Source organism: Gorilla gorilla, chromosome 16, assembly GCF_029281585.2.
Source record: "Gorilla gorilla gorilla isolate KB3781 chromosome 16, NHGRI_mGorGor1-v2.1_pri, whole genome shotgun sequence".
NCBI lineage: Eukaryota > Metazoa > Chordata > Mammalia > Primates > Hominidae > Gorilla > Gorilla gorilla.
This window is the reverse complement of record NC_073240.2, coordinates 20,648,033-20,673,817: the sequence shown is the minus strand read 5'-3', so window position 1 is coordinate 20,673,817 and position 25,785 is coordinate 20,648,033. Positions and strand designations below refer to the sequence as shown.

The window sequence follows — 25,785 nt, the reverse complement described above, 5'->3', positions numbered from 1 at the left end:
CTTATTTTTATAATATTTTATAACTAAACTTTATTCATATAGAACAGGCCAAACATCTGATATTCAAAAATGGCTACTGTTATAAAATCAGAAACATAGTCAGAGTGTTGGGAATATTGAAATTTCTAAATCTTTATGAATAACACAATCACTTAAGTTACATCCACAAAGAACAGAAAAGAGGCAAGCTTGAAAATATGAGGATAGAAAGATGTCACAGTGATGTGTTTTTAGAAACAGTAACTTCACCTCTAAGCAACTCTCAGGTAGGTGATAGCTAGCTCATAGGCACCAGAAATTCATAACAGAAATTAAATTACCCAAAAGGCACAGAAGAAAATGTTAACAGAAGTATAAAAGTAATTTTATGTAAGGTTAAAACCTATTTTTAAAATGCTTCCAAATATGTAAAACTATACACAAATCCATTACACATTCAGCTTAAGTTTACCATTAAAAAGTGTACACACAATACTGTAACTGTAAATACATGCCATCGTTTATAATGTAGCATTTACCACCACAGCACCCAAAGATATTAACAGAAACCAACTCCCCACTAAAATCTAGGGAAAGGTTTTAGAGCTAGTGAAATAATTTATTGCAGACCGTATTTATTATAAAGAAACTATTGGCTCATTCTACTGTATCCACACTCCCTCACAATCTTAAGGGAGATACAATACATCCACTTTCTTCTCCTAAAATGATATTTAGCACATTTGACAAGGAGGAGTGGTCGCTTTACTCCTTTTTCTTATCTTTTTTCTTTTTCTTTTTTTCTTTCTTTCTTTTTTTTTTTTAAGAATAAATCACTTTCACAAAACTAAGACTCAAACTTTTTTGAAGCTCAGCTTGATTTGCTGGAACTACACAGAGACATGTTTGATCACACAACAGCAACTGTACATCCTCCCAAGTCTGGAATATGGAATTGATGGAGGACACTTACTTGCTTAAAATGTATTTGATTATTCTGCATTTATGATAAAAATATCATCCAGGGATCATATTCAAGAGGGTAAATTTAGGATTACATGTTTCTAGAACATATAATATGTAATGCCATCCAAAACCAACAACAAACAACATAGAGCACTGAAACCAAAGAGCCACTTAAAAGTTAGAATTAGGAAATTTCAATCTATAATTGTCAAACAATAAATGAGTTATAATATTTTTCTAATTAGAAAAATATCACCTAAAGTGGAAAGCCAGCCTTTAGTTGGGGACTATGAGATACTACATCCTTGGTCTGGCTGGCCACCATTTTAAACACCACCACAGATCTCAAGGCATGAGACCTCTCACCAACAAAATCTATCCCTGCTATTGCACCTAGTGCCATCTCAATATGTGGCAGACTGCAAAAGTTCTAACTTAATCTGATAGATGCTCCTTTAGCATATAAAAGAGCTTGCTAAGTCCCTATTACCTGTAGCAGTCTATCAACTAAATATTTAAGAAGTTATTTCATAGGCAAGGTTTATGAATGACTTACAAGTAAAATTAGTAATTTCTAAACCACTGTAGTGTTTTCTATGTTTTTAGAGATATTCCGAACACAGAGTTTTCCAAGGAGCTGTGAAAACAAGTACAAACGTACATAAGTAATTTTGTCAGTGATGTTTCTGTACTAATTTGGGGGAGACTTGTGGGCCATAAATAAATGAGATACACATCCTAAAAATAATGGTAAAAATTATCAAGTACCACTTTCAGATGGTTACTCAAGTATCAACTTGGTATGCAAGTAAGTTCACCGATTTCTTCACCTATGATTTCATACTCAAAGTGCTACATCTTACTTAGGTACTGATAACATTTAGAAACCTTTATAATCAGCCTCTTAAAGAAAATCCAGCCTTTTCAGATGGTAAACTTGTCTTTACTAACCTTAATGCCCATAACTATTTCGATATAACCAAACAAAAATTTTTAAAAATATATTCCTTACAGCTCCTGATTAACTTATTTTTTGATACATTTTGAGGCTAGTAACAAAATTTAGACCAGAATAGGTTTTCATATATCAAAAAAAGGAAAGGAACACGGAGAGCACAGATGAGACGTATGGAGGCTCTATACTATAGACCCATCCTTGCTCTGTGCGGGAATCATCACAGGAATCGCGCCCATTCGACTTAGATTAGGGGCAGCTACCTTAGCAGGTGGGAGAGTCGGACTCTGAGGAGTGCGTTCAAAGTCTTCACTTGGTACTCGTTTATACTGAGTCTTGGAATATCCTTCCATGTTGGAAGGAGATATGGATCCCAGGGATGAATGATTACTGCCTATGTAGCTTCTGGCAGTGGACGTACGGCTCTTTGGAGGCGGCACATCTTCCTTGATATCGTGATGAACTTCCTTTTCATATTTTTCTTCTCTGCGCTTTTTACGACAGCAAAAGATGATAAGACCAATGAGCACTAGAGCAAGCAAAGTTCCTATAATGGCTCCTGCAATTAGTCCAGCTTTATTTGAAGGAGGGACAACGTTTACATGCAACAGGCACTGATCAGAGCCCACTCTGTTTCTGATGTACAGCTGTATGTCCCAGAGTACTCAGAAGAAGCATTTTTACAAATATAACAGATGAAGTCATTTCTGCTAACCATAAAGTGGGCATTTTCTGTGAGTCAGACAATTTTTGCCACTCATACTGTAATGGAAGTGAACCTTCTTTTGGTTCACATTTTAATTTAAAGTCACTTCCAATTTCTTCTGATCCATCAACGTAACATCTTGTACCTGAAGGCTTACCAAGAACTACCAGCTGAATCTTCCTATTTGCAACACCAGGAGCTCTTTTCACTTTGCACTGATCTGTGCCAATATCTGACAGCTGAAAATTCGTTACATTTATTGATGCATCACCAGATTTGAGATCATTACTCTTAAAATGTACTCGGCCTTTCAGATCTGGATAGTAGTCATCATAAATTTTGTCTCCAGAATATAAAATAATCACTTGATCCACCTTCTGATTATCAGCTGGTGATATCAGCCACTCGATGTCCAGTGGTCCCTGGTCTTCAGGACTAAGCGTAAATTTGCATGGCAGATAGGCAGTTTCCCCTTTGGCTTTTTCAATCATCTGCTCAGGAGTAGTGATACTCCAACCTCTGATGAAATCCGCGACTCCGCACAGGAGCACGAAGCGCAGCAGGAGCGCCATGGTGGCTGCCGTGCCGTGGGCGGCGGCTGCAGGTAGGCGGCTCTCGTTCCAGGTCCTAGGCTCCCCGCGCCTGGCGCACTCAAGGTAGAGAAAATCTTAAAGACTCCACCAAAATAAACGGTTAAAGCTGATAAAGAAATTCAATAAAGTTAACAGTTACAAAATCAACATACAGATAGCATTATTGTTTCTATACATTAATGACAAACTATTACCTGAAAAATAAATTAATAAGGCAATTCAATTTATAACAGAATCAAAACAGATATAAAAATATATAAAAGACTTAGGAGTAAATTTAATCAAGAATGTGAAAGATTTGCACACTGAAAACTATAGCACATTGATAAAAAAATTAAAATGGCATAAATAAATGGAGAAACATCCTTTATTGATTGATTCAAAAATTAGTATTGTAGAAGTGTCAATGCTACCCAAAGCAATCTACAGATTAAATGCAACCACTATCAAATTCCCAGAAATAGAAAAATTACTGCTAAAATTTGTATGAAACCACAAAAGACCCTGACTAACCAAAGCAATCTTGAAAAAAAAAAATAAAGCTGGAGGCATCAGACTACCTGATTCCAAACTATATTACAAAGCTATAGTAATTAAAACAACATAGCAGTGGCATAAAAACAGACATGTAGAACAGCGCAAAGGGATATAGAACCCGTAAATAAATCCGTATGTCTGTGGTCAATTGACTTTTTGATAAAATAACTAAAAATACACAATGAAGAAAGAAAATTATTTTCAATAAATGGTGTAGAAAAAACTGACTATCCACATACAGAAGAATAAAATTTGACTTTTCTTTTGCTCTTTATACAAGCATGAAATCAAAATTAAAGACTTAAATGTAAAACTACTACAAGGAAATATACAAGAAGACTGTATGACATTGGCCTGAGCTATGATTTTCTGTAGATTATTCCAAAAGCACAGGCAACAAAAGCAAAAACACATGAATGAGATTGCATAAAACTAAAAAGCTTTTCCACAGGAAAAGAAGTGATAATAGAATGAAGAGAACCCACAAATGGGATAACATTTTTAAACCATACATCAGATAAGGGGCTCATATAATAATATATAAGTAACTCAACCTACTCAAAAATAAGAATAAAACTATGCTTATTAAAAAAAATAAGCAAAGAACCAGAATAGACATTTCGTAAGGCATACAAAAGGCCAACAGGTACATGAAAAAAATCATAAACATTTCTAATTATCAGAGAAATGCAAATCAAAGCCACAATGAGATATCACCTCACACATTTTACTAGGGCTATTATAAAAAAAGATGGAAGATAAGTGTTGATGAGGATGTGGAGAAAAAGAAACCCTGTGCACTGTTGGTAAGAATGGAAATTAGTACAGCCATCTTGGAAAACAGTATGAAGCTTCCTCAAGAAATTATAAATATATTTACCCTATGATCCATCAATCCCACTTCTGGATACGTGTCCAAAGGAATTTTAATCAGTATGTCAAAAACAGACATCTGCAATTTCATGTTCATTGCAGCATTATTCATAATACCCATGAATTAGAAACAACCTAAGTGCTTATCAACTGAAGAATAGATAAAAATATGTGGAAAACTTGGAACCCTTCTACACCACTGGTGAAACTTTAAAATGTAAAGCAGTCTCGCAGTTCTTCAAATGGTTAAACATAGAGTTATCACGTGACCCAGCAATTCCACTCCTATGTGTTTACCAAAAAGAAAATAAAACAAATGCTACACAAACAGTAGTACACAAATGTTTATAGCAACACAAAGTAGAAAACAACAGAAATGTTCATCAGCTGAGGAGTGGATAAATAAAATGTGGTGTGTCCATAAAATAGAATCTTATTTAGCAAGAAAAGGTAAAAAACTGTTAATGCATGCTCCAAAATGGATGAACATTAAAAATATGTTAGGTGAAAGATGTGAGTAAAAAGTGACTATGTGTTATTATGATTCCATTTATGTGAAATGTCCAGAATAGACAAATTCATAGTCAGAAAGTAGACGAGTGGTTGCCTAGACTAGGAGGGGTTTAAAAAAGGCTGGAGAAAATGGGGAAAGATTGCTAATGGGCGCAAGTCTCTTTTAAGGAAAATAAAATGTTCTAAAATTATATTATGATGATTATTTGTCCATCCAGTTAATATACTAAAAGAATTTGAAGTTTGTACTTTAAATGAGTGAATTACACAATGTATAAATTATATCTCAATAAAGCTGTGGAAAGTTAAAAGTATATGTAGGATGCCTACAAAAATACTACTTATCTTTATAAATGAATGAAATTCTGTCATTTGCAAAAACATGGATGAATTTAGAGGACATTATGCTAAGTAAAATAAGCCAGACACAGAAAGACAAATATCTCATAGTATCACTTATATGTGAAATCCAAAACTGTGCACTCATAGAAGTTAAGAATAGAATGGTGGTTTATCAGAGGCTGAGCAGGGTGGGGGGCAGGGGTGGAAAAAGGGGAAATATTGAATGGGATAATGTTTCAGTTAGGAGAAAGACATTCTGGTGATATGGTGCACAGCAAAGTGACTGCAGTTACTCATAATGTAGTGCATATCTTAAAAGTGCTAAAATAGTACATTTTAAATGTTTCACCATAATGTAATACATATCTGAGGTGAAGGATACGTTATTTAGCCTAATTAGTCCATTTCACAATATCTACATGTATCGTACCACATTGTACCCTATATATATTTATTTACCAATAAAATCAACATTTTAAAAAGTGAGGAACACAGATGTGCTAGATCTTCATCTAAAGACATTTCTGAGAAAAATGTATCTGTTTTCTTTCAGAAGAAATTTACACTTAATAGATATTATGGTAACTAAAGTAAGGCAGATAATTTTGGCCATTAGCTTTTATTATGGGATAATCTCTTTTTGCTGACCTTGTAAAAGCTGTGGCATATTAACAAGTAGGAACATTTTTTTTTATCACGATCAGGTAAAGGTTCTGCAAGTTTCTATTTTGAATATTTCCCCAGGAATCACAAAGTGTGAATGCCTTTTATTTCAGAGGTCTAGCCCTAAATGGTTTAGTCAATTACATCATGCATTCTGAAATAAGTACTGGTGCATTTGGGAAGGTACTATATATAATTGTGTTTTAAATTTAACTATCATATAAATCTACTTTTCTAGTTAACAGTTTATATTTTATAGAGGCCCTCCATATATATAAGAGCTTTTCTGATAGTATGTCCATTAGATTTCAAAGATAAGTAAAGGAACAATTTTGCTTTTATTTATTATTATTATTATTTTTTAAGGCTAGTCAAGTGAAGCAGTGGGAGTGGAGAAGGAACTGCTTTAATTTTTATATGTTGGTGTTACAGGCTATATGTGACAGGCTGTATATTTTTCTGCTGAATTTTAGAAACAAAATGAAATATTTATTTCCTATTTCATTAGATTTAGGGATGATGATTACATTGAGGGGTTGGGACTAGACTGAAGGCACCACATCATCAATCACTTGGAAACAATATTTTGCCTATGTGTTATGTTATATTGACAAAAACTTTTATTGTGGCAGGCAATATAGCTCCCCATTGAAATATGTGAAAAATGTAGAGAAAAAAAGACAATATTAGTTATCAAGGGATATTTAGGCCTGAGATGCATGATGCTAATATTCAAAACATACACTTTTTAAAAATTAGATTTAAAATGTAAATTGAAGCAGGACATTTAGAAAAAGACATAATATCTACTATAAAAGTCCTGGGTTAGAAAAGTTAAAATGCTAAATGAAAAAATAATGCTTCTTGGGTGGCTTAAAATCGAATATGAGACAGAAGATTACTCAGAAATTTTTCTAAGATTAAAAACATGTATACAGTTTCTTTGATATAAAATGAAATAAATGTCTGGATATAACTTTAACAGTAGAATAGGGAGACAAGGGCAACGAGCAGGTGTATGCAGAATAAAGTGAACATATTATTGTAATAATGAGAGGGACAGAGTTGAATGATTGCTCTTGGAGACAAGGGATTTTGATGTCTAAGTTAATGACAAATCTTTTGTTTGCAAGTTTAAAAATGTAACTTAAACCTGGTGAAGGAATAAAGGGTGGTTGGAGGGATGATTCTTTGTACACTAAACTTATTTTAATGACTAATGAATTAATCATAAGTTCAAATGATTTTATGGAGGCCCTTTCTTTATTTGATATTTCTGGACTCCTTTTTTCTTTGTGTGTGCTCCATTTTTACCTACTTGAACAATTTTTATCCCCAAAATTTAGGAAACTCTGTAACCAAATGTTCCAACATGATATAATCCCTGAAGGCATTTGCAGCTGGGGGAGTAGGGGAAAAGGGGTTTCTCTTTCAACAAATGCATGTTAACCTCGGTGAAAACTCAGAAGTTTAAACATGGTCCCCCTTGGGTCATGTGGCTACCCCAGGACCAATCATTGCACCAGACATAGGAGATAATCTCAAAAGCCAGGTTGGAGTCAAGGTTCTCCAGTGGAATTTCCACTTTAGAAATCAGTTTTGTCAGGCTTTGTGTTTGCATATTACAGACATGATAGCCATATAGCTATCTATTCCAGTAGAGATGAAAACCTAAGAGCATATGCCCATTCAAAGGATTTTACATGAATCTTCATAGCAGCTTTACTTGCAACAGCCAAAACCTGAAAACAGTCCAAATATCCATGGACAGGTGAATTTGTGACTTATAAACTTACTATGGTATCTGTATATAATGAAATAATACTCCCTAGTAAGAACAGAACAATTGATAGATGTAGCAACATGAATAAATCTCAAAAACAGTGATGCTGAGTGATCAGAAAGTATACATACCCTATGATTTTATGTATTTGGAAATAAAAACTCACGGATAGTGACTAGAAGTGGATCAGTGGTTGCCTGTGGATGGAATGGGGATAGGCAGGAAAAAGTGAGTAGAAAAAGCACAAGGAAACTTTGGTGGTAAAGGTAATGGATATGTTTGCTATTTTCATATGTTGTTGGTTTTGTAGAGCTACAAATGCCAAGAATTATCAAAATGTACAATTGAAGTATGTGCAGTTTATTGCATGTAAATAAACCTTTTAAAAATTAACCGATACAAATTGACTTACATGACCAGAAAGCTCTTGAAAACCTCTCCTGTTTTCTCCCCTATTTTTATTCTTGCATGCCCTTATAGACTACGTTAACACATTTCTCATCTTACCGTTATTTTGTGTCTACATTTCACCAAGTCAATATAACTATCACCATAATTTCTTGGTTTCTCTTTAGTTCATTAGTAATTATGAGTAATGTATTGAAATGTTAAAGATATGTTCATGCATTCAGAATCCTCTGCTCTCTGATCCACATAATAGTGAATTATGCTCTCAATAATTACACAGTATTGTGCTTTTTTTTTTTTTTTTTTTGAGATGGAGTCACACTTGGTTACCCAGGCTGAAGTGCAATGGTGCATTCTGGGCTCACCGTAACCTCCACCTCACGGGTTCAAGTGATTTTCCTGCCTCAGCCTCCTGAGTAGCTGGGATTACAGGCATCTGCCATCATCCCCGGCTAATTTTTGTATTTTTATTGGAGACAGGGTTTCACCATGTTGGCCAGGCTGGTCTTGAACCTCTGACCTCAGGTGACCTGCCTGTCTTGGCCTCCCAAAGTGCTGGGATTACAGGCATGAGCCACCACCCCCGGCCAGAATATTGCTACTTTTGCAAATAGCTACAGTTGACCCTGATCTGGACTTTGAGTTGATCACAGCTTTGTAAAAGAGGATAGCATTGTAAAACTGCAAAATTAGATTAATAATAACATAGAATGCTTTCAGTATAAGAAATAATACTATCCTAAGCAAAAATAAATAAATAAAACTGGAGGAATTATATTATCTAACTTCATATTATACTACAGAATTACAGTAACCAAAAGAGTAGGGTACTGGCATAAAAAGAGACCCATAGATCAATGAAACACAATAGAGAACCCAGTAACAAATCTACATACCTACAGTGAACTCATTTTTGACAAAGGTGCCAAGAACATACACTGGTGGGAAATGGTGTTGAAAAAACTGGATATCCATATGCAGAAGAATGAAAACAGACTAGTATCTATCACTGAATACAAAAGTAAAATCAAAGTTGATTAAAGATGTAAAGCTAAGACCTCAAACTATAAAACTAGTACAAAAAAACTTTGGGGAAAATCTCCAGGATATTGGTCTGGGCAAAAATATCTTGAGCAATACCCCACAAGCACAGGCAACCAAAGCAAAAATGGACAAATGGATCACATTAAGTTAAAAAGCTTCTGCACAGAAAATGATACAATCAACAAAGTTAAGAGACAATCCACAGAATGAGAGAAAATATTTGCAAACTACTCATCCAACAAAGGATTAATAATCAGAATATATAAAAAGCTCAAACAACTCTTTAAGAAACAATCTAATAACCTGGTTAAAAAAAAAGGGGGCAAAAGATTTGAATAGATATTTCTCAAAAGAAGACCTACAAATGGCAAACAGGTATAAGAAAAGGTGCTCAATATCACTGATCATCAGAGAAATGCAAATCAAAACTACAATGAGATATCATCTCACCACAGTTTATGAGACTTGTATGCAAAAGACAGGCAGTAACAAATGCTAGCAGGGATGCAGAGAAAAGGGAACACTTGTACATTGCTCCTGGGAATGTAAATTAATAAAACCACCAAGGTGAACAGTTTGGATGTTTCTCAATAAACTAAAAGTTGAGCTACCATATGATCTAGCAATCCTACTGCTGGGTCTATACCAAAAATAAAGGAAATCAGTATGTCAAATACATATCTGCACTCCCATATTTTTTGCAGCACTGTTTACAAAACTAAGATTTGGAAGAAACCTTAGTGTCCATCAACAGATGAATGGATAAAGAAAATGTGGTACATATACACAATGGAGGACTATTCAGCTGTAACAAAGAACAAGATCCAGTCATTGTCAGTAACACTGATGGAACATTATGGATCATTATATTAAGTGAAATAAGCCAGGCACAGAAAGACAAATGTTACATGTTCTTACTTATTTGTGGGATCTAAAATCAAAACAAACTCATGGACATAGAGAGTATAAGGATGGTTATCAGAGGCTGGGAAAGGTAGCTGGGGGGGGGATTTTGTTGGAAGGTGGGGATGGTTAATGGGTATAAAAATAGAGAGTTAATAAGACCTACTATTTTACAGCACAATAGGGTGACTATATCCAATAATAATTTCATTGTACATTTTGAAATAACTAAGACTGTAATTGAATTTTTTTATAACTTGAAGGATAAATGCTTGAGGGGAGGGATACCCCATTCCCCAAGATGTGCTTATTTCACATTGCATGCCTGTATCAAAACATCTCAGGGACCCCACAGATACATACACATACTATGTACCCACAACGTTTTTAAACAATCTAATACAATTTTTTAAATGGCTCTTATTTTTTGTTACCTTCAATTATTGTAAAATATATTCTATTATTTATGATTTGCCTTGTTTGAAAACAAATTTTAAAAACACTATTTAAGACCAGATAAATGGACTAGGAGTAACTTGCATAAAAATGACAGAAATTGCTGCTACTTCTTCTAATTATTGAGATGGTATTTCCATATTTGTGAAATTATCTGTGATAGAAAATTGAATTGTTTCCAAGATTATTTTTCATAATTAAACATGTTATATTGCTACTTCTTTAAAAGTAGCCTTTAAAATATTACCAATCTATTTTAAAGTCTACTTGCCAAAACATTAAACTATTCTTTAAAAAAGTAATTTATTTAATTACCTAACATCCTCAAGCAATGTCCTAATTTTCTCAAGCAATTATCTGATTTTTCTCAAGCAATTGATATTAGCAAGTTGTGCTAGCTAACTGCTGAGAATCATTGTCTACATATGAGATAAATCATCTATCAATCCTTTAAAGAAGACTTTATGAGCCATAGAGATTGTAGTCCAATCTGTATCACTGACTTTAAACATTGGATAATTGACACTCCGTGTTGTCTGTAAGCCTATTTCACAGCAGCTGAGTGATGTTAATAGGTACTTCTTGGAGTGCCATTTTCCTTATAACCCTTAGATTAATTCAGATTGACTGAGTTCTGTGTCAGTGGAAATTGCCAGAATTATATCATGGTGCTTTGCATCTAGTTTCACTTTTCCAAAAGCCTACACAGATTTCAGATGTTTAGAAAACAGCTCTTGTTTTCCTTCTGGGTAATCTTTTTCATGTCACCACTCTTGTCAGCATCTGCATTGGGCAAATTTCCTAGGACCTCCCTTCTGCGTCTTTTAAAATATGAAAACAAAATCAATGTAGCGCAGCAAGCCAGGGAAAGTCTGCTTTGATTGACTTACGGCCATAGTCACCCAGCAGTTCCTTCAGATGTGGCTTCCCAGGTCAGCCACTGAGCCCACCGCTGTCCTCCTGCCTGCAGAAGTGGCTCTGTGAGCCGTTTGAGGAGAAAATGGGGGACTTTGGGCTTCAGCCCGAGGAGAACACGGTGGAGATGGAGGAGCCCCTGGGCGTCCGCAGGTTAACTGAAAACATGAGAGGACACAAGCACGGGACCAAGTCTGTCACTAACCTGTAAAGTACTCTCACCAAGCCGACTGGGCACTTTGTCTGAGTGCTTGCCTTTGCCACCACTGTGTGCAGGAATGCCTGTGGCACGACTGGGCCATCCCAGTGTTCTTATTTCTATACATTCCAAGGTTACCCCTCAGCAAAACGCCAGAGGCTGGCAGACACAGCGGAGCATCCTGCAGTAGGGATCCGAAGCCGTGGAATCTCCAAAGGACCACTTGACCGCGTCCCAGAAGCTCTAGCTCAGGCTGGACATTGCCCAGAAAGCCCACATCGTCTTTGGCAAGACCTCCCGGATTGTGGTTTTGATTTGCATTTCTCTGATGGCCAGTGATGATGAACATTTTTTCATGTGTCTGTTGGCTGCATAAATGTCTTCTTTTGAGAAGTGTCTGTTCATATCCTTCGCCCACTTTTTGATGGGATTGTTTGATTTTTTCTTATACATTTGTTTAAGTTCTTTGTAGATTCTGGATATTAGCCCTTTGTCAGATGGGTAGATTGCAAAATTTTTCTGCCGTTCTGTAAGTTGCCTGTTCACTCTGATGGTAGTTTCTTTTGCTGTGCAGAAGCTCTTTAGTTTAGTTAGATCCCATTTGTCAATTTTGGCTTTTGTTGCCATTGTTTTTGGTGATTTAGACATGAAGTCCTTGCCCATGCCTATGTCCTGAATGGTATTGCCTAGGTTTTCTTCTAGGGTTTTTATGGTTTTAGGTCTAACCTTTAAGTCTTTAATCCATCTTGAAAAGTTAATAATAATAAAAATAATAATATGGAAGAAATTTAAAAAAAACCTCCCGGAGACCAGGAACTTGGGGCGCGCGGCCTGAGATCACCCCAAGCTCTGGGTGCCTTCCTGTCCTTCTGCTTCTTCCTTGGCCGCTTTAGGGGGCGCGCCTCGCCGTGGGTCTCCCTGCGGGCGGCGCGGTGGTGCTCCTGGATGTCACCTCCAGGCGCTTTTGAGACTGCGGCCGGCACCGGGCACCAGGCACCTGCGGATTGGCCTCCCCACGCCGGGTTCAGGGACCTCCAGCGCTCCGCGGTGCAGGCTGCAGGCGACCTCAACGTGGAGCTGCTGCCAGCGCCACAGGCCCCAGGGGAGGCCCAGGATGCTGCTTCCCCGCCCCAAGAAGGGCAGTTTGGAGGAAAGTCTTTGGCCTGATGGAAGGCGGCGCCCATCGGGGGCGGGGCTGAGAACTAGGCTGGCGCCGCTGCCTGGTAAGCGGGGACCAAGAGGCCCACGGCCTCCATCAGGAACCAGGTGCTTCTCCAAATCCCGGACGTCCAGGAGGAACAACAGCGTCAAGCTGGCCGACACCAGGAACACCCAGAAGTCCCCGCTCCTGTCTGTCCTTCCGCACTCAGGAGCGGGGATGGCCACAGGGACACCATCCGCCCACAAACCGCTGGCGTTTGCTGCCATGGTGCGCGGAGATGCAGTCCCCGAGGAGGCCACTTTCGGCCAGGACGCCGGGATCGTATCAGCGGCACATCCCGCGCTGACACTCAGTATTGACTTTCCCCGGACATTGCTGGATTTTTTTCCTTTTTAAAACAATTTTGCAGTGGGAGAACAAAAAAGGGCATCCTCAGAGCTTTTACAAAATTCTCCTGGACCTGTGGTTCTATGGTGTTCACCTCTGCGTTTTACTGACCACTAATGGTCCAGAGCTCCTAAGGCCTATAAGGGCCCAACCCAGCGCTTTAGACACCCCTGAGGGACACTCGCGGCTCAGGAGGATAAAGGTTCTCAGGGGCCTGCTGTGAGGAGGACATGCAGCCCCTCGGCCACCACATCTTCCTCCATTCCAGCCTGGAAAGAGAGACCTTGCCCTCCACCTTACAGGCCTTCCTGACCCTGGGACCCACTCTAGAGGCCACGCGCACTTCCACTGCCAAAGCAATGACACAGGAGATGGAAAGAAATTCTTGGCCAGGCGCGGTGGCTCACGCCTGTAGTCCCCGCACTTTGGGAGGCCAAGGCGGGCAGATCACGAGGTCAGGAGATCGAGACCATCCTGGCTAGCAACGTGAAACCCCGTCTGTACTAAAAACACCCAAAAGGTGGCCGGGCTTGGTGGCGGGCTCCTGTAGTCCCAGCTACTCGGGAGGCTGAGGCGGGAGAGTGGCGTGAACCCGGGAGGCGGAGCTTACAGTGAGCCGAGATTGCACCACTGCAGTCCAGCCTGGGGGACAGAGCGAGACTACGCCTCAGAAAAAAAAAAAAAAACTTGCCTTCACTATATGCGTAAGTAATTTCTCTATTAGAGCCAAGAGTTGGGCCCACACCGCCAGCTGACACATGAAAGTGTGGCAACGATGTGGTGGTGTCTCTGTGTGGCAGCGTGGTGGTGTGTCTGTGTGGTGGTGTGTCCGCATTTCTGTGTGGTGGTGTGTCCGTGGAGCAGAGTGTCTGTGTGGTGCTATGTCCATGTGGTGGTGTGTTCACGTATCTGCATGGTGATGTCTCCGTGTGACAGTGTGTTTGTGTATCCGTGTGACAGTGTCTGTGTGTCCTTGTTTCCACATGGCAGTGTCTGTGTGGTGGTATCTGACAGTGTGGAGGTGTGTCCATGTGACAGTGTGGTGGTGTGTCTGTGTGTGGCAGTGTCCATGTGGCAGTGTGTTTTTGTGTTCGTGTGTGATGGTGTGTCCATGTGACAGTGTAGTGATGTCTCGTGTGTGTGTCCCTGTGATAGTGTGGTGGTGTGTCCATGTGGTGATGTCTCCGTGTGTCTGTGTGTCCTGTGATAGTGTGGTGTTGTGTCCGTGTGGTGATTTCTCCGTATGTCTGTGTGTCCGTCCATGTGAATGTGCCAGTGTGTCCGTGTGACGGTGTGTCCGTGTGGTAATGTCTCCGTGTGTCTGTACATGTGACAGTGTGGTGGTGTGTCCGTGTAACAATGTGGCGGTGTTCCCTTCCCGGCTTGCGGAGCTGGCGTCTTTCCCTCTCAGCCCAGGACGCCCCAGGAGACCCCCAGCTTGGAGGGCAGGAGGTGGCTTCTGTGGAGGGAGGCGCAGGGAGCCCCAACAGCCGAGTTTTGGGGTCCCCTGCATTGGGTGGGAGTGAGGAGAAAGGCGCCGGGGCAGCCAGGACAAGCCTAGGCCTGCCCTAAGGAAGTGACCCACTCCGGGCCTGCATTTTGGGGCGAGCACTCCAGCTCGGTCATCTAGTCCTAAGTCCTTTGTGTGCCGTGGAGATTGCTGAGTTTTGAAGAAGGGAAGGTCATCTTTGTAGCGGAAAGCCTGATGTGTTTCTCTATTGCTGTCACTTTTCAGCCTCATGGCTGGCGAAACATCAAACATTGGGCACCTTCTGCCAAGAAAACTCCCGGAAGAAAATGTGGGGACTGGCAGTATCCAAGCAGAGGAGTCACACACACATTTCTGTTTGGTTGGAGATCGGCAGTTTTTCCCTGTGGGTGGGGGAAGCACAGCAGCTCTGCAGCGGGAAGGGGGGTTCTGTGTGGCCATGAAGGTCCTGGCCCGGGGCGGAGGGGCGAGAGGTGATGTGCGGTGAAAGGCTGTGCAGGGCAGCGGGCCGTGTGCATCGCCCCTACTGCCGGGCGCCCAGGAGGAGGACAGGTCCCGGCCTGGCAGGAGCAGAGGTGACAGGGCTGGAGTCCCCGCACCAGGCTTGAGGGCCGGCGGAGCCGCAGGCTGTGGCGGAGGGGGACTCCTGGGCACCTGGTGGGTGTCCCCATGACCAGGATGCACACCGGGCTCCGGAGGCCAGGCGGACCAAGCTAGGGGTGCCAAGGGAGGCTCGAGGTTCCCGCGGTGGGAGGTGGGTCCCTGGACCCTGGTCTCCTGCTGCTGTCCCGCACATGGGCCGCCTTCGCTCAGGGGTGCCCCGCCAGGGTTGCCTATCTGGGACCTCAGCGCAGCTCCTAGCGGGCGGGAGGCTGAGGCAGAGGCCTCAGGGCCCAGCTGGGTCTGCAGTTTCCACCACTCGTGAGGCAGGGCAAGCTCAAGCTGTGCCACCCAGGCAGGAAACCCTCCGACCTTGCCAGCTTTGGCGCCAGCCTTGGTGACTCTCTCCAGCTCAGCTTCAACACCTTTCAACAGTTCTGTGTTCTCTATTATCACAAGAATTCTTTCTGTATTTCCTATCCTTTATCAAATAGGAATTTAAATATGCATATGGAGTGATTATCACAGTTGAAACATTAAACAATATACAATTTCATGTGTCCTTTTTTGTTTAATGTATAATTTTCTAAGAAGTAAAATTATGACTCTACTGCAAATATAAGATAAACACATATCAACAATGTTTTTCAACTCAATAAGCGATGAGGGTTCCAGTAACAGGTTCAAATCATTGCAAGGAACATTAAAGGAGCTTTACAGCCAATGTTAACATCAGATCGCTGGGTACTTACAGTACTGGTTAGTATCCAACATAGCCAGAAGCTGTCATCTTTTTGAGTTCTCTCTTCCATGGCACAGAAATGATGTGTTTTTCTACTGTACAAAATATTTATCTTTCTACTACTTCTGCACATAAAAATATTGCTAGTCAGAAAAGACCAGAATTGCACTGAAAGAAAATCTCAGTAATATCTCTCACCTGTATTCTTACTTTTTCTTCCTTTATGAAATATCTTTCAACTGCATTTTCTATCTGAAGGTTTACAGAGAGAGGGATGAAAATGAATAAAAGCATAGTAAGTGAATATTTTGATAACATTTTGCAGCTTTATTCATGTCTAACGAACATAAAACACACTTCCAATATTTAAAGTGTAAATGAGATGAATTTGATATGTACATGTGCCCATTAATCACCATGAAGGAGACAATGAGCATATCCAATACTCTCAAAGCTTCCCAGTTCTCTTTTGTAATGCACACTCATACCTCTCAGGTGTGAAGTATTGAGCTTCACACACACACACACACACACACATATACTGGGATATCTAATTGTTTCAGAAGCATTTGTTGAAAATGTTATGTCCATGAATGGTCTAAGAACTTTATCAAAAATTAGCTGATAGATGATATACATGTGTATATCTATATTTGTACTACATTGTCTTAAGTATTACTGTAATGTTATAAGTCTTGAATCCAGGTGCTGTTAATTCTCCAGCAGGACCTGGTTTCAAAGTAACTGTTTCCTTTCAAAGTAATTTGCCATTATAGGTCCTGTACGCATCGATGTACATTTCAGAATTTTAGTTTCTCAATTTCTAAAATAAGAAATCCAGCTGTGATTTGATTGGAATTGTTATAGATCAATGTGGAAAGAGTAGACATCTTAACAATATTGAGATTTATGACTCATAAATTCCATTTATTTAGGTCTCATTTATTTTAGCAGTATTTTATTTAGCAATATTTTGTAGTTTTGTAGTTTTGCTGGTTTATCTCTAAGTACTACATATTTTGATATTTACAATAATATCAAAATTATGGTAATATTAATGCAAATGTTTTATTTTTTCCTCCATTGTCAGGTAGTTTTAAATCATAATTTAATTGTATGATAAAACTGAATTTTGCGAGAAATGTATACATGTTGTATATATACTTTTTTTCAGTTTGGCAGATTGACTGCATTATCATATCACAATTTAAAATTGCACTAATTACCACTCAGCCTCCTCTCAAGGACAATATATCAAAATATATATCATGTTTCAGTTTACTTAGCATCATGAAACTCTCATATTGCACTGACTTTTGGAAACCTGGAATAATAAAATAATGTAAATGTCAGTTCACAGGCGACATGAGTACATGCGACAATTCTCTAAATATCGACCTATCGCTCTTTAATTCTATGTTAATATTGTCAATTTTTTCCTACTCTTGCAACTCTCTTATGCAGCTTATTGGCTTTTGGTTCAATTCCTTCCCTGTTTTTCCCCCTAATCTACTTTCTAATATTTTACTGATGTCGTGCTCCTTTTTATTTGGACACTTTTAAAAAGCTGTGTAATTTCTCCTTTGTATTAAAATGCAAATCCATATCCAAAATAAATGAGCAGAGGGACCAAACAGATGTTTGTGCAGCGTGTCCATTAGCAATATTATTCACAATAATCAAAGGGAGGGAGCAGCCCATGTGAATATTGATGGATGAGTGGTTAAACAAAATGTGGTATATACGGCAACATAATAATATTCAGCCTTAAAATATATTCTCACACATGCTGCGAAATAGATGAAACTTGAAGACATGCTAAGTGAAATAAGCCAGTCAGAAAAATTCAAACATTCTGTCATGCCACTTCTATGAGTTACTTAGTGAAAGTTGTAGAGACAGAAAGTAGAATGGTGATTGCTAGGGGGAAGGAGAGGGAGAGGAATGGGAAGTTGGTGTTCAATGAGTAAAGCATTTTAGTTGGAGAAGAAGACAAGTTTTGGAGGTCTATGGTGGTGACTGTTGCACAATAGTGCAAATATACTGAATGCCACAAAACTGTGCACTTAAAGTGATTAAAAAGGTAAATTTTATGTTGAGTATATCTTTCCAGAATTATAAATCTGCCATCACAATATAGAAATAGAATATATTATATAGCGTTAGATGATGATATTTTACACATTTGCACATAATTAGAATTTCAAAGCCTTAATTTCAGATACGGTAGTCTAAGACATAACAATATTGATGTAAGAAAGCCGTAAGAAATGTTTATTTTCAATCAGATTTACTAAAAAATTTTATTGAACTGGTCAATTTTCTTTGCCAATATTACCGTATTCTTATTTCTAGTAATAGAGGTGTGAGAAAGCATCAAGGAAACTTAAATTGCATTCTCATACTGATGGCATACAATAATTCTGAAAACAGCAGGAGTTATGTATATCCCCCATAAGTAAAACATGAGTAACACAACACAACAAAAATTAATAGGAGACAATTCAAATAATGGTGACTTGTTATTCTTATCTAGTTAAGTACTATTCTTTTCTAACAGGAATTTGCTATTTCAAATATATTTTCTGAGATGTCTATATATTTTGAGATGACATACAAACTTGAGTCAATGACATAGAATTTTACAAATCACGCAGCTTATTCTGCGGCCATTTCTTTTGACATTTTCTCTAAACTACTAAAGAGGCATTAATGATCCGTAAATTATATTACCTACATTTACAGCATTTAAAATGTGTTCAGCATGAAATATTAGCTACAGGGTAAGCTAAATAAATTAAACATGGAATAAAGATTTATCCTTAAATATAAATTACAAGAAAACTTTGATATTAGTTTTTCACAAGTGAAGCATTCTTATAAAATGTCATAACTTTTTTGGGGAAACTCTGGGAAAAATGGAGAAACTCTGAGGGGTTTTAAGTATCTTTCCTGAAGCTACAGACTCCATAACCTGTCTTTACAGGGAACTCCTGCAGCTCAGACAGAAATGAGTGGCTGAGATTCCTGGTTGCATAGCAGAGCTTCTCATCCAAACCCTTTCCCTTTTTAGTGTCTGTGTATCAGTATAAAAGTTCTATAAACTGTAGTTACTTATTTTAATCCCAAAGCACAGTAACAACATATTTCATCCAAGGGTTGGCAGTTTCTGTGAGTGTTTTGTCTAATTCTCCAAAACTCTATCTACAGGATTCCAAAGAGCCTAAAAAGTAAAATATTTTAAAAAGGGGAAAGGGAGAAAGGGAAAGAAAATAAAATTAATAGCCCATTCTGTCACTGTTATTAAACACCAGAATACCTTTCTGTTAATCTAATTAAAATTAGTGACATCATTTAACATTTATGTCTTCAACAAAAGTTTGGAATCCTGAAAAACACATTTAATTTCCTAATAAATATATTTGAATTGAATTGAAATCCTTACATATTACTTTAAATAAAGAACACAAGATGATTTATGATGTAGAAAATTCTATCCCTCATTGTCCAAAATCTAACAGTTAAATTGAACTTGTTAAATAATATTTTTGGCCAGGCATGTGGCTTACACCTAGAATCCCAATACTTTGGGAGGCAAAGGCAGGTGGATTGCTTGAGCTCAGTAGTTGCAGACCAGGCTCGGCAACATGGTGAAACCCAATCTTTCCAAAAAAAAAAAAAAAAAAAAAAAAAAAAAAAAAAAAAAAAAAATTTAGCCAGGCGTAGTGGCTTGCCTGCCTGTAGTCCCAGCTACTCAGGAGGATGAGGTGGGAGGATCACCGGAGCCTGGGGAAGCTGGGGCTGCAGTGAGCCATGATTGTGCCACTGCACTCCAGCTTGGGCAACAGAATGAGACCCTGTCTCAAAGAAAGAAAGAAAGAAAGAAAGACAGATAAGAAAGAAAGAAAGAAAGAAGAAAGAAAGAAAGGAAGGAAAGAAAGAAAGAAAGAGAAAGAAAGAAAGAAAGAAAGAAAGAAAGAAAGAAAGAAAGAAAGAAAGAAAGAAAGAAAAAGAAAGGAAGGAAGGAAAATTAATAGTTTTGCTGCCAATAATCTTTATGGAATTTTGCTTTAATGAAATAGATTTAACTAAGTAGTGACATGATCTGCTTAAGTGTATTGACCCTAGCAATCAGAGGCCTCCGTATCCCCACAATGACTTAACAGTTACATTTGACAAGCCTTGATTCTCCTAACCTACACAGAGCATAGTCAGAATTTCAGAATTCCAGCTTTCCCTATGCTATTTGGGCACATTGCTTAACTTATCTAAGACTCGATATTTATACTCTTAAGATACTACTAATAATAATACCTAGTTTTTATGATATAATGTGCATCAAAAGCATTATACTTTCAGGCAGATGGCAATTTCTCAATAAAAATTTGCTAATGTTTTAGTACAAACAGGAAAATTGGATTATGATATTTATGACACTGTTGATTCTCCTTCTAGAAACATTTGTTTCTAAAACTTGTTTTCAAATTAAAGCACTATTTTGTATTCAGATTGAAAATACTATATGTTCAGATCTTTTAAAACACAGTATTGCATGAATGTTTTCATTAAAATATTCCTAAATGAGCTTGAGCAAGGAGGACAGGGGAGATAAGTAAAATAAGGCTTTGTGGCACAGGAGACATTTGGTGGAAATCTTTCAGCTCAACTAAGATTTGAAAAAAAAAGAGAATTTTTATAAAAAATGTAAAGGCAGGATTTACCCTGATGAGCTTGTGGAGAAAATACAGAGTCTAACATAATTCAAGAGACTAATCAGTCAAAGTAGTTTGGAAGGAATATCTTGAAGAGAGACAACATAAAATGAAGATCAGGTATGTAGTTATTTTAATAATCTATCCATGAGATAAAAAGCATTGGGTTTTATTTTATTTGTCAAAAAGGGACAATAGTTCCAAGAACCATTCTTTGTTCAGCCTAAAGAGGTTTTTACATTTTGAACCAGCGACATATTGTGCTAAGTAGAATAATATCCAAATTTGTGTCTATATCAACAATTTTGTTCTCAATTAGAAACACTTTATTCACACAACTGATGATTATCTGCATTTGATTTAGTGCTGAACTGTCAAAGCGGGACTAACAAAAACAAAATATTAGAGTTGCAAGCAGTGTAAGTGGAAAATAATGATCATATTGAATTCACCATTACTGAAATAAGAAAACAAAGCAAAAAATAAATAAGAAAAAAATTGACTACATGAACATTTGCTTCTCTCCTAAGAATCAAAACCCTTAATTTGCTGTGGCAAAAAAGCATCTGGGTCCATGAAACCATGCAAAAGTCTACTGTTTCTGGGAGATAAGAAGAAGCAAAACACATCAGCTTTCAGAGAAGGTTAAGAAACCTCTCATACCCTACCCTACCCCACCTGACACCAGGCAAAGGATCACTGCTTCTGGGAGAGGGATGCAAGAAAAATACTCCTCCATCAGGAGAGGAACAAGGATTGTTTTGGGGCCCAGGATTTTGCACTAATGCAGAGTAGTGCTACTGTGGTTAAGGTTTGGAAAGTCTCCATCCAGTGACCACAGACAAAGGTACATTGTTCCTATGGAAGGAGAAATAAAAGAGTTTGTTCTTATTGTGGGGTTGAAAACTTGCAATGATATAAATCAGAGGTTTTCTACTGCTGAGGTGGGAGGAGGGTAAGGTATTATTTCTTCTGCAAAAAACAACACAGGTAAGTGACAGTTTGACTCCCACTAGAATAAGAGTCAAGAAGTGCTAAAAATACCCCTCCTCTGAGTGTCCAATGATGAAACTGGCTCAAAAATAACATGAATCATCCCTCTGTCCCCAACCTGAATTTTTTGCCTAGTCACACACACACACACACACACACGCAAAATGATGTTCTACAGTTAGAGAGGAACAAGAAAGTGGAGAGAGACCCTCTCTATAACATAGGTTGTAAGGACTACCGAAAGCTAACTGTGGAACAGGATCATTGGCATATGTTCTCCAGAGTCTAAGGCCCCACACAAGGCACATCATATAGCAGCCTACTGCTGGAGAAATCTGAGTTACATTGGTCACTGAATGTTTCAGACACCGCAGCAAAAAGCAACCTTTGTTCCTGCCCACGCTAATAGCATGACATAAAAATGAAACAGAAATATAAAACAATCTCGACATAAATAATTATCTCATGATCTACTGTTTTTCTACATCAGATGATTTGCATTTTTTAGAAATTGGGAGACACATAAAAGCAAGTTAGAAATTTGAGTTACGAGTTATAATATTTTCAAAGGATAAAAAGTCAACAGAATCAAATTCAGAGATAATTCAGATGTTGGAACTAAATGCAAGTAATTTAAAATAATAATGATCAAAATGTTAAAGGATCTAGTTAAAAAAAGACAACATGTATGGAAAAATGAGGAATTTCAGCAAAGATGGGAACAGTATAAGGCAAAATCTAGAAATAAGTGAAAGCATGAGAACAGAGATGAAGAATTACATCAGCAAGCTGATTAGCAGACTGGTCATCAGAGTTAAAGAAAGAAGCAGTAAATTTTATACTAGGTCAATACAAATCATTTGAATGGTAGCACAAAGGGAGGAAAGAGAAAAACCAAATAAACCAATAAACCAAGCAAATAAAATACTCCAGTCAATCCAAGAATTCTCTGGTAATATGAAGTTAACTAAAATACAATTAATTGGAATTACAGAAGGAGAGTAAAAACAGAATGTGAGAGAAGACAAATTTGAAAAAGATGACTAAGGCGACCAAATAACCTCAAAATATCCAAGAAAGATTAATACAAAATTTAAAGAGCGCTAGAATAATCACACTAGTCAAACTGCTGAAAACCAATGATTAGCATAAATCTTGAATTCAGTCACAGAAAAAATAGGAACACTGTGTAGAGAGATAAACAGAAACAAACATTATAATGAACTGCTTGTCAGTAACTCTACAAGTCAGAAACAAATGATACAAAATTCTTAAATAACTGAAGAAAAGTCAACCCCCAATCTTATATCCATTAACTGTAATACAGCAAAAATAACAATTAAATGACATTTGCAGATTAACACTGGAATAGTCCCTTGCTAACAGGTATGCACTAAAATAAATGTCAAAATCATTTCTTGAGGCAAAAGGAATACGGAAGCAGGTGAAAGTTGAAACTACAACAAATAAATAAATAATGCCAGAGAACATATAAGGATATATAACCCAATTATTTTACATTGCTCTAAAGATAATTGTCTAATTTTTTAAAAAAAGAGTAACTTTATATTATGGAATTCATAATATTTGAGACTATAATGCATGACATAAATAGTATAAAGGAGAGAGGAAACAGAAATATACATTTTAAGGTTTTTATACCATAGTTGGTATAGTACAAATTATAGGTTACTGTAATAAGCTAGAATAGGTATTGAAATCTCTAGAGAAACCATGAACATTTTTTAAAAATGGTTATGTGCATTGTTTTCATAGAACTTCCAGCTTTTGTTTTTATTCATTTAATTTTATTTATTTATTTTTTTTGAGATGGAGTCTTGCCCTGTTGCCCAGGCTGCAGTGCAATGGTGTGATCTCAGCTCACTGCAACCACCTCCGCCTCCCAGGTTCCAATGATTCTCCTGCCTCAGCCTCCTGAGTAGCTGGGATTACAGGAGCCCACCACCATGCCCAGCTAATTTTTGTATTTTTAGTAGAGACGGGGTTTCACCATGTTGGCCAGGCTTGTCTCAAACTCCTGGCCTCATGATCGGCCCACCTCAGCTTCCCAAAGTGCTGGGATTACAGACTTGAGACACCGTGCCAGGCCCCAGCTTTTAGTTTTTAAGGTAGTTGTTGTGTTATTACATGTGAAGTAAGGTTATTCTTAAATATCCATGTTTTGAGAATTAATGATAATGACAAATTAATGTATCTCAATCTAAATGACATTTTAGTATTAAATGTTTAAATATTTTTATAATTTTTCCTTTTTAACAGAAGTCATTCTAACTGGTGTGAGATGGTATTTCACTGATGTTTTGTTTTGCATTTCTCTGATGATTAGTGATGGTATGCGTGTGTTAATATGCTTGCTGGCCACATATGTGTTCTTCTGAAAACTGTCTGTTCACGTTCTTTGCCCATTTTTTAATGGGGTTATTTATTTTTTGCTCATTGATGTGCATAAGTCTCTTATGGCTTCTGGATAATAGGCCTTTGCTGTATGCATAGTGTGTGAATATTTTCTTCCATTCTGTAGGCTGTCTGTTCAATCCCTTGAGAGTTTCTCATGCTGTGCAGAAGAAGCTCTTTAGTTTAATTAAATCATACTTGTCAATTTTCATTTTTCTGGCAATTGCTTTTGAGGACTTACCCATAAATTCATTGCCAAGTGCAATGTCCAGATGAATATTTCCTAGGTTTTCTTCCAGGATTTTTATAGGCAGAGGATGTAATCTCATGTCAATGGGTCTTAATAATTAAATGACTCCACACTGAGAATCATTACTGTAAAAAATCGATTTTGTTATAATGATGGAAATTTAAACATATAAAAGTAAAAACAGATGCCACCTCTTTGCTAGAACTCTACAAGGCAAATTACTATAAGAGAGGCAGAGGAAACACGATATATATATATATTTATATATATATATCCATATATATATATATTTATATATATATATCCATATATATATATATTTATATATATATATCCATATATATATATATTTATATATATATATCCATATATATATATATTTATATATATATATCCATATATATATATATTTATATATATATATCCATATATATATATATTTATATATATATATCCATATATATATATCTCTCCAAAATATAATTTGCAGTGAAATAAATGAAAGCACATTATAAATAAACTTACCTGATTTTACAAACTAACCTGTAAAGGGATTTGTACTAATTTTTCCATTGCCTGCATTGCCCTTTCTTCTAGATCCAATTTATATTTTTGTACTTCACCAATGTGTCTTCACCAATGTGTATTTTCCATACGTTTTTTAAGATTTAATATTACTTCTTCCAACATCTTTTTAGCCTCCTCTAGTTTTTTACATCCCTGTTGTATTTTTCATACATAACAACTCCTGTTGAATACCTTGATTGTTTTGAGTCAAACAGACATGTTTTGAAGATACAGCTTCCAGCTCTGCTGTAAGATCATCAAACTACATTAATAAAATAATATAGCTTGAAAATGAAGTAGGCTGAGAATAATCTCATACAAAACCAATAACAAATTTTGAAATACATTTACTTGCAACAAAATGTTATCTATAATGTAGATTCTTTAAATGTTAACCCTTAAATTACTCAGAAATTCAAGAACAAAGTAAAAGCCACCATAAGTCAGATATATTCTTTACTATCATCATCTTTGCCACAGAACTTTTGCACTTGATCTTTCTTTTATTTTTCTGATAATTTGTGTCTGTTCCTCCTTAAATGGCTCTACGTTAACTCTTATTAGAAAGTTTCAAACCCCTTTCTCTCATCATCATGCCCCAAAATTTGTCAAAAAATGTTTCAGAGATATAAT

The 25,785-nt window shown here is 37.4% G+C and overlaps 1 protein-coding gene across 1 annotated transcript; it reads right to left on the bottom strand.

Moving 5' to 3' along the window:
* Positions 1 to 84: 84 nt before the first annotated feature.
* On the bottom strand, positions 85 to 24,798 carry LOC129527244 (coxsackievirus and adenovirus receptor-like). Its single transcript, XM_063698896.1, is given in 5 exon segments — positions 85 to 2,540; positions 2,543 to 2,587; positions 2,590 to 3,305; positions 16,414 to 16,467; positions 24,577 to 24,798. Coding segments are annotated over 3 exon segments (1,092 nt in total). The 5' UTR covers positions 3,179 to 3,305; positions 16,414 to 16,467; positions 24,577 to 24,798; the 3' UTR covers positions 85 to 2,082.
* Between the last annotated feature and the right edge of the window lie 987 nt (positions 24,799 to 25,785).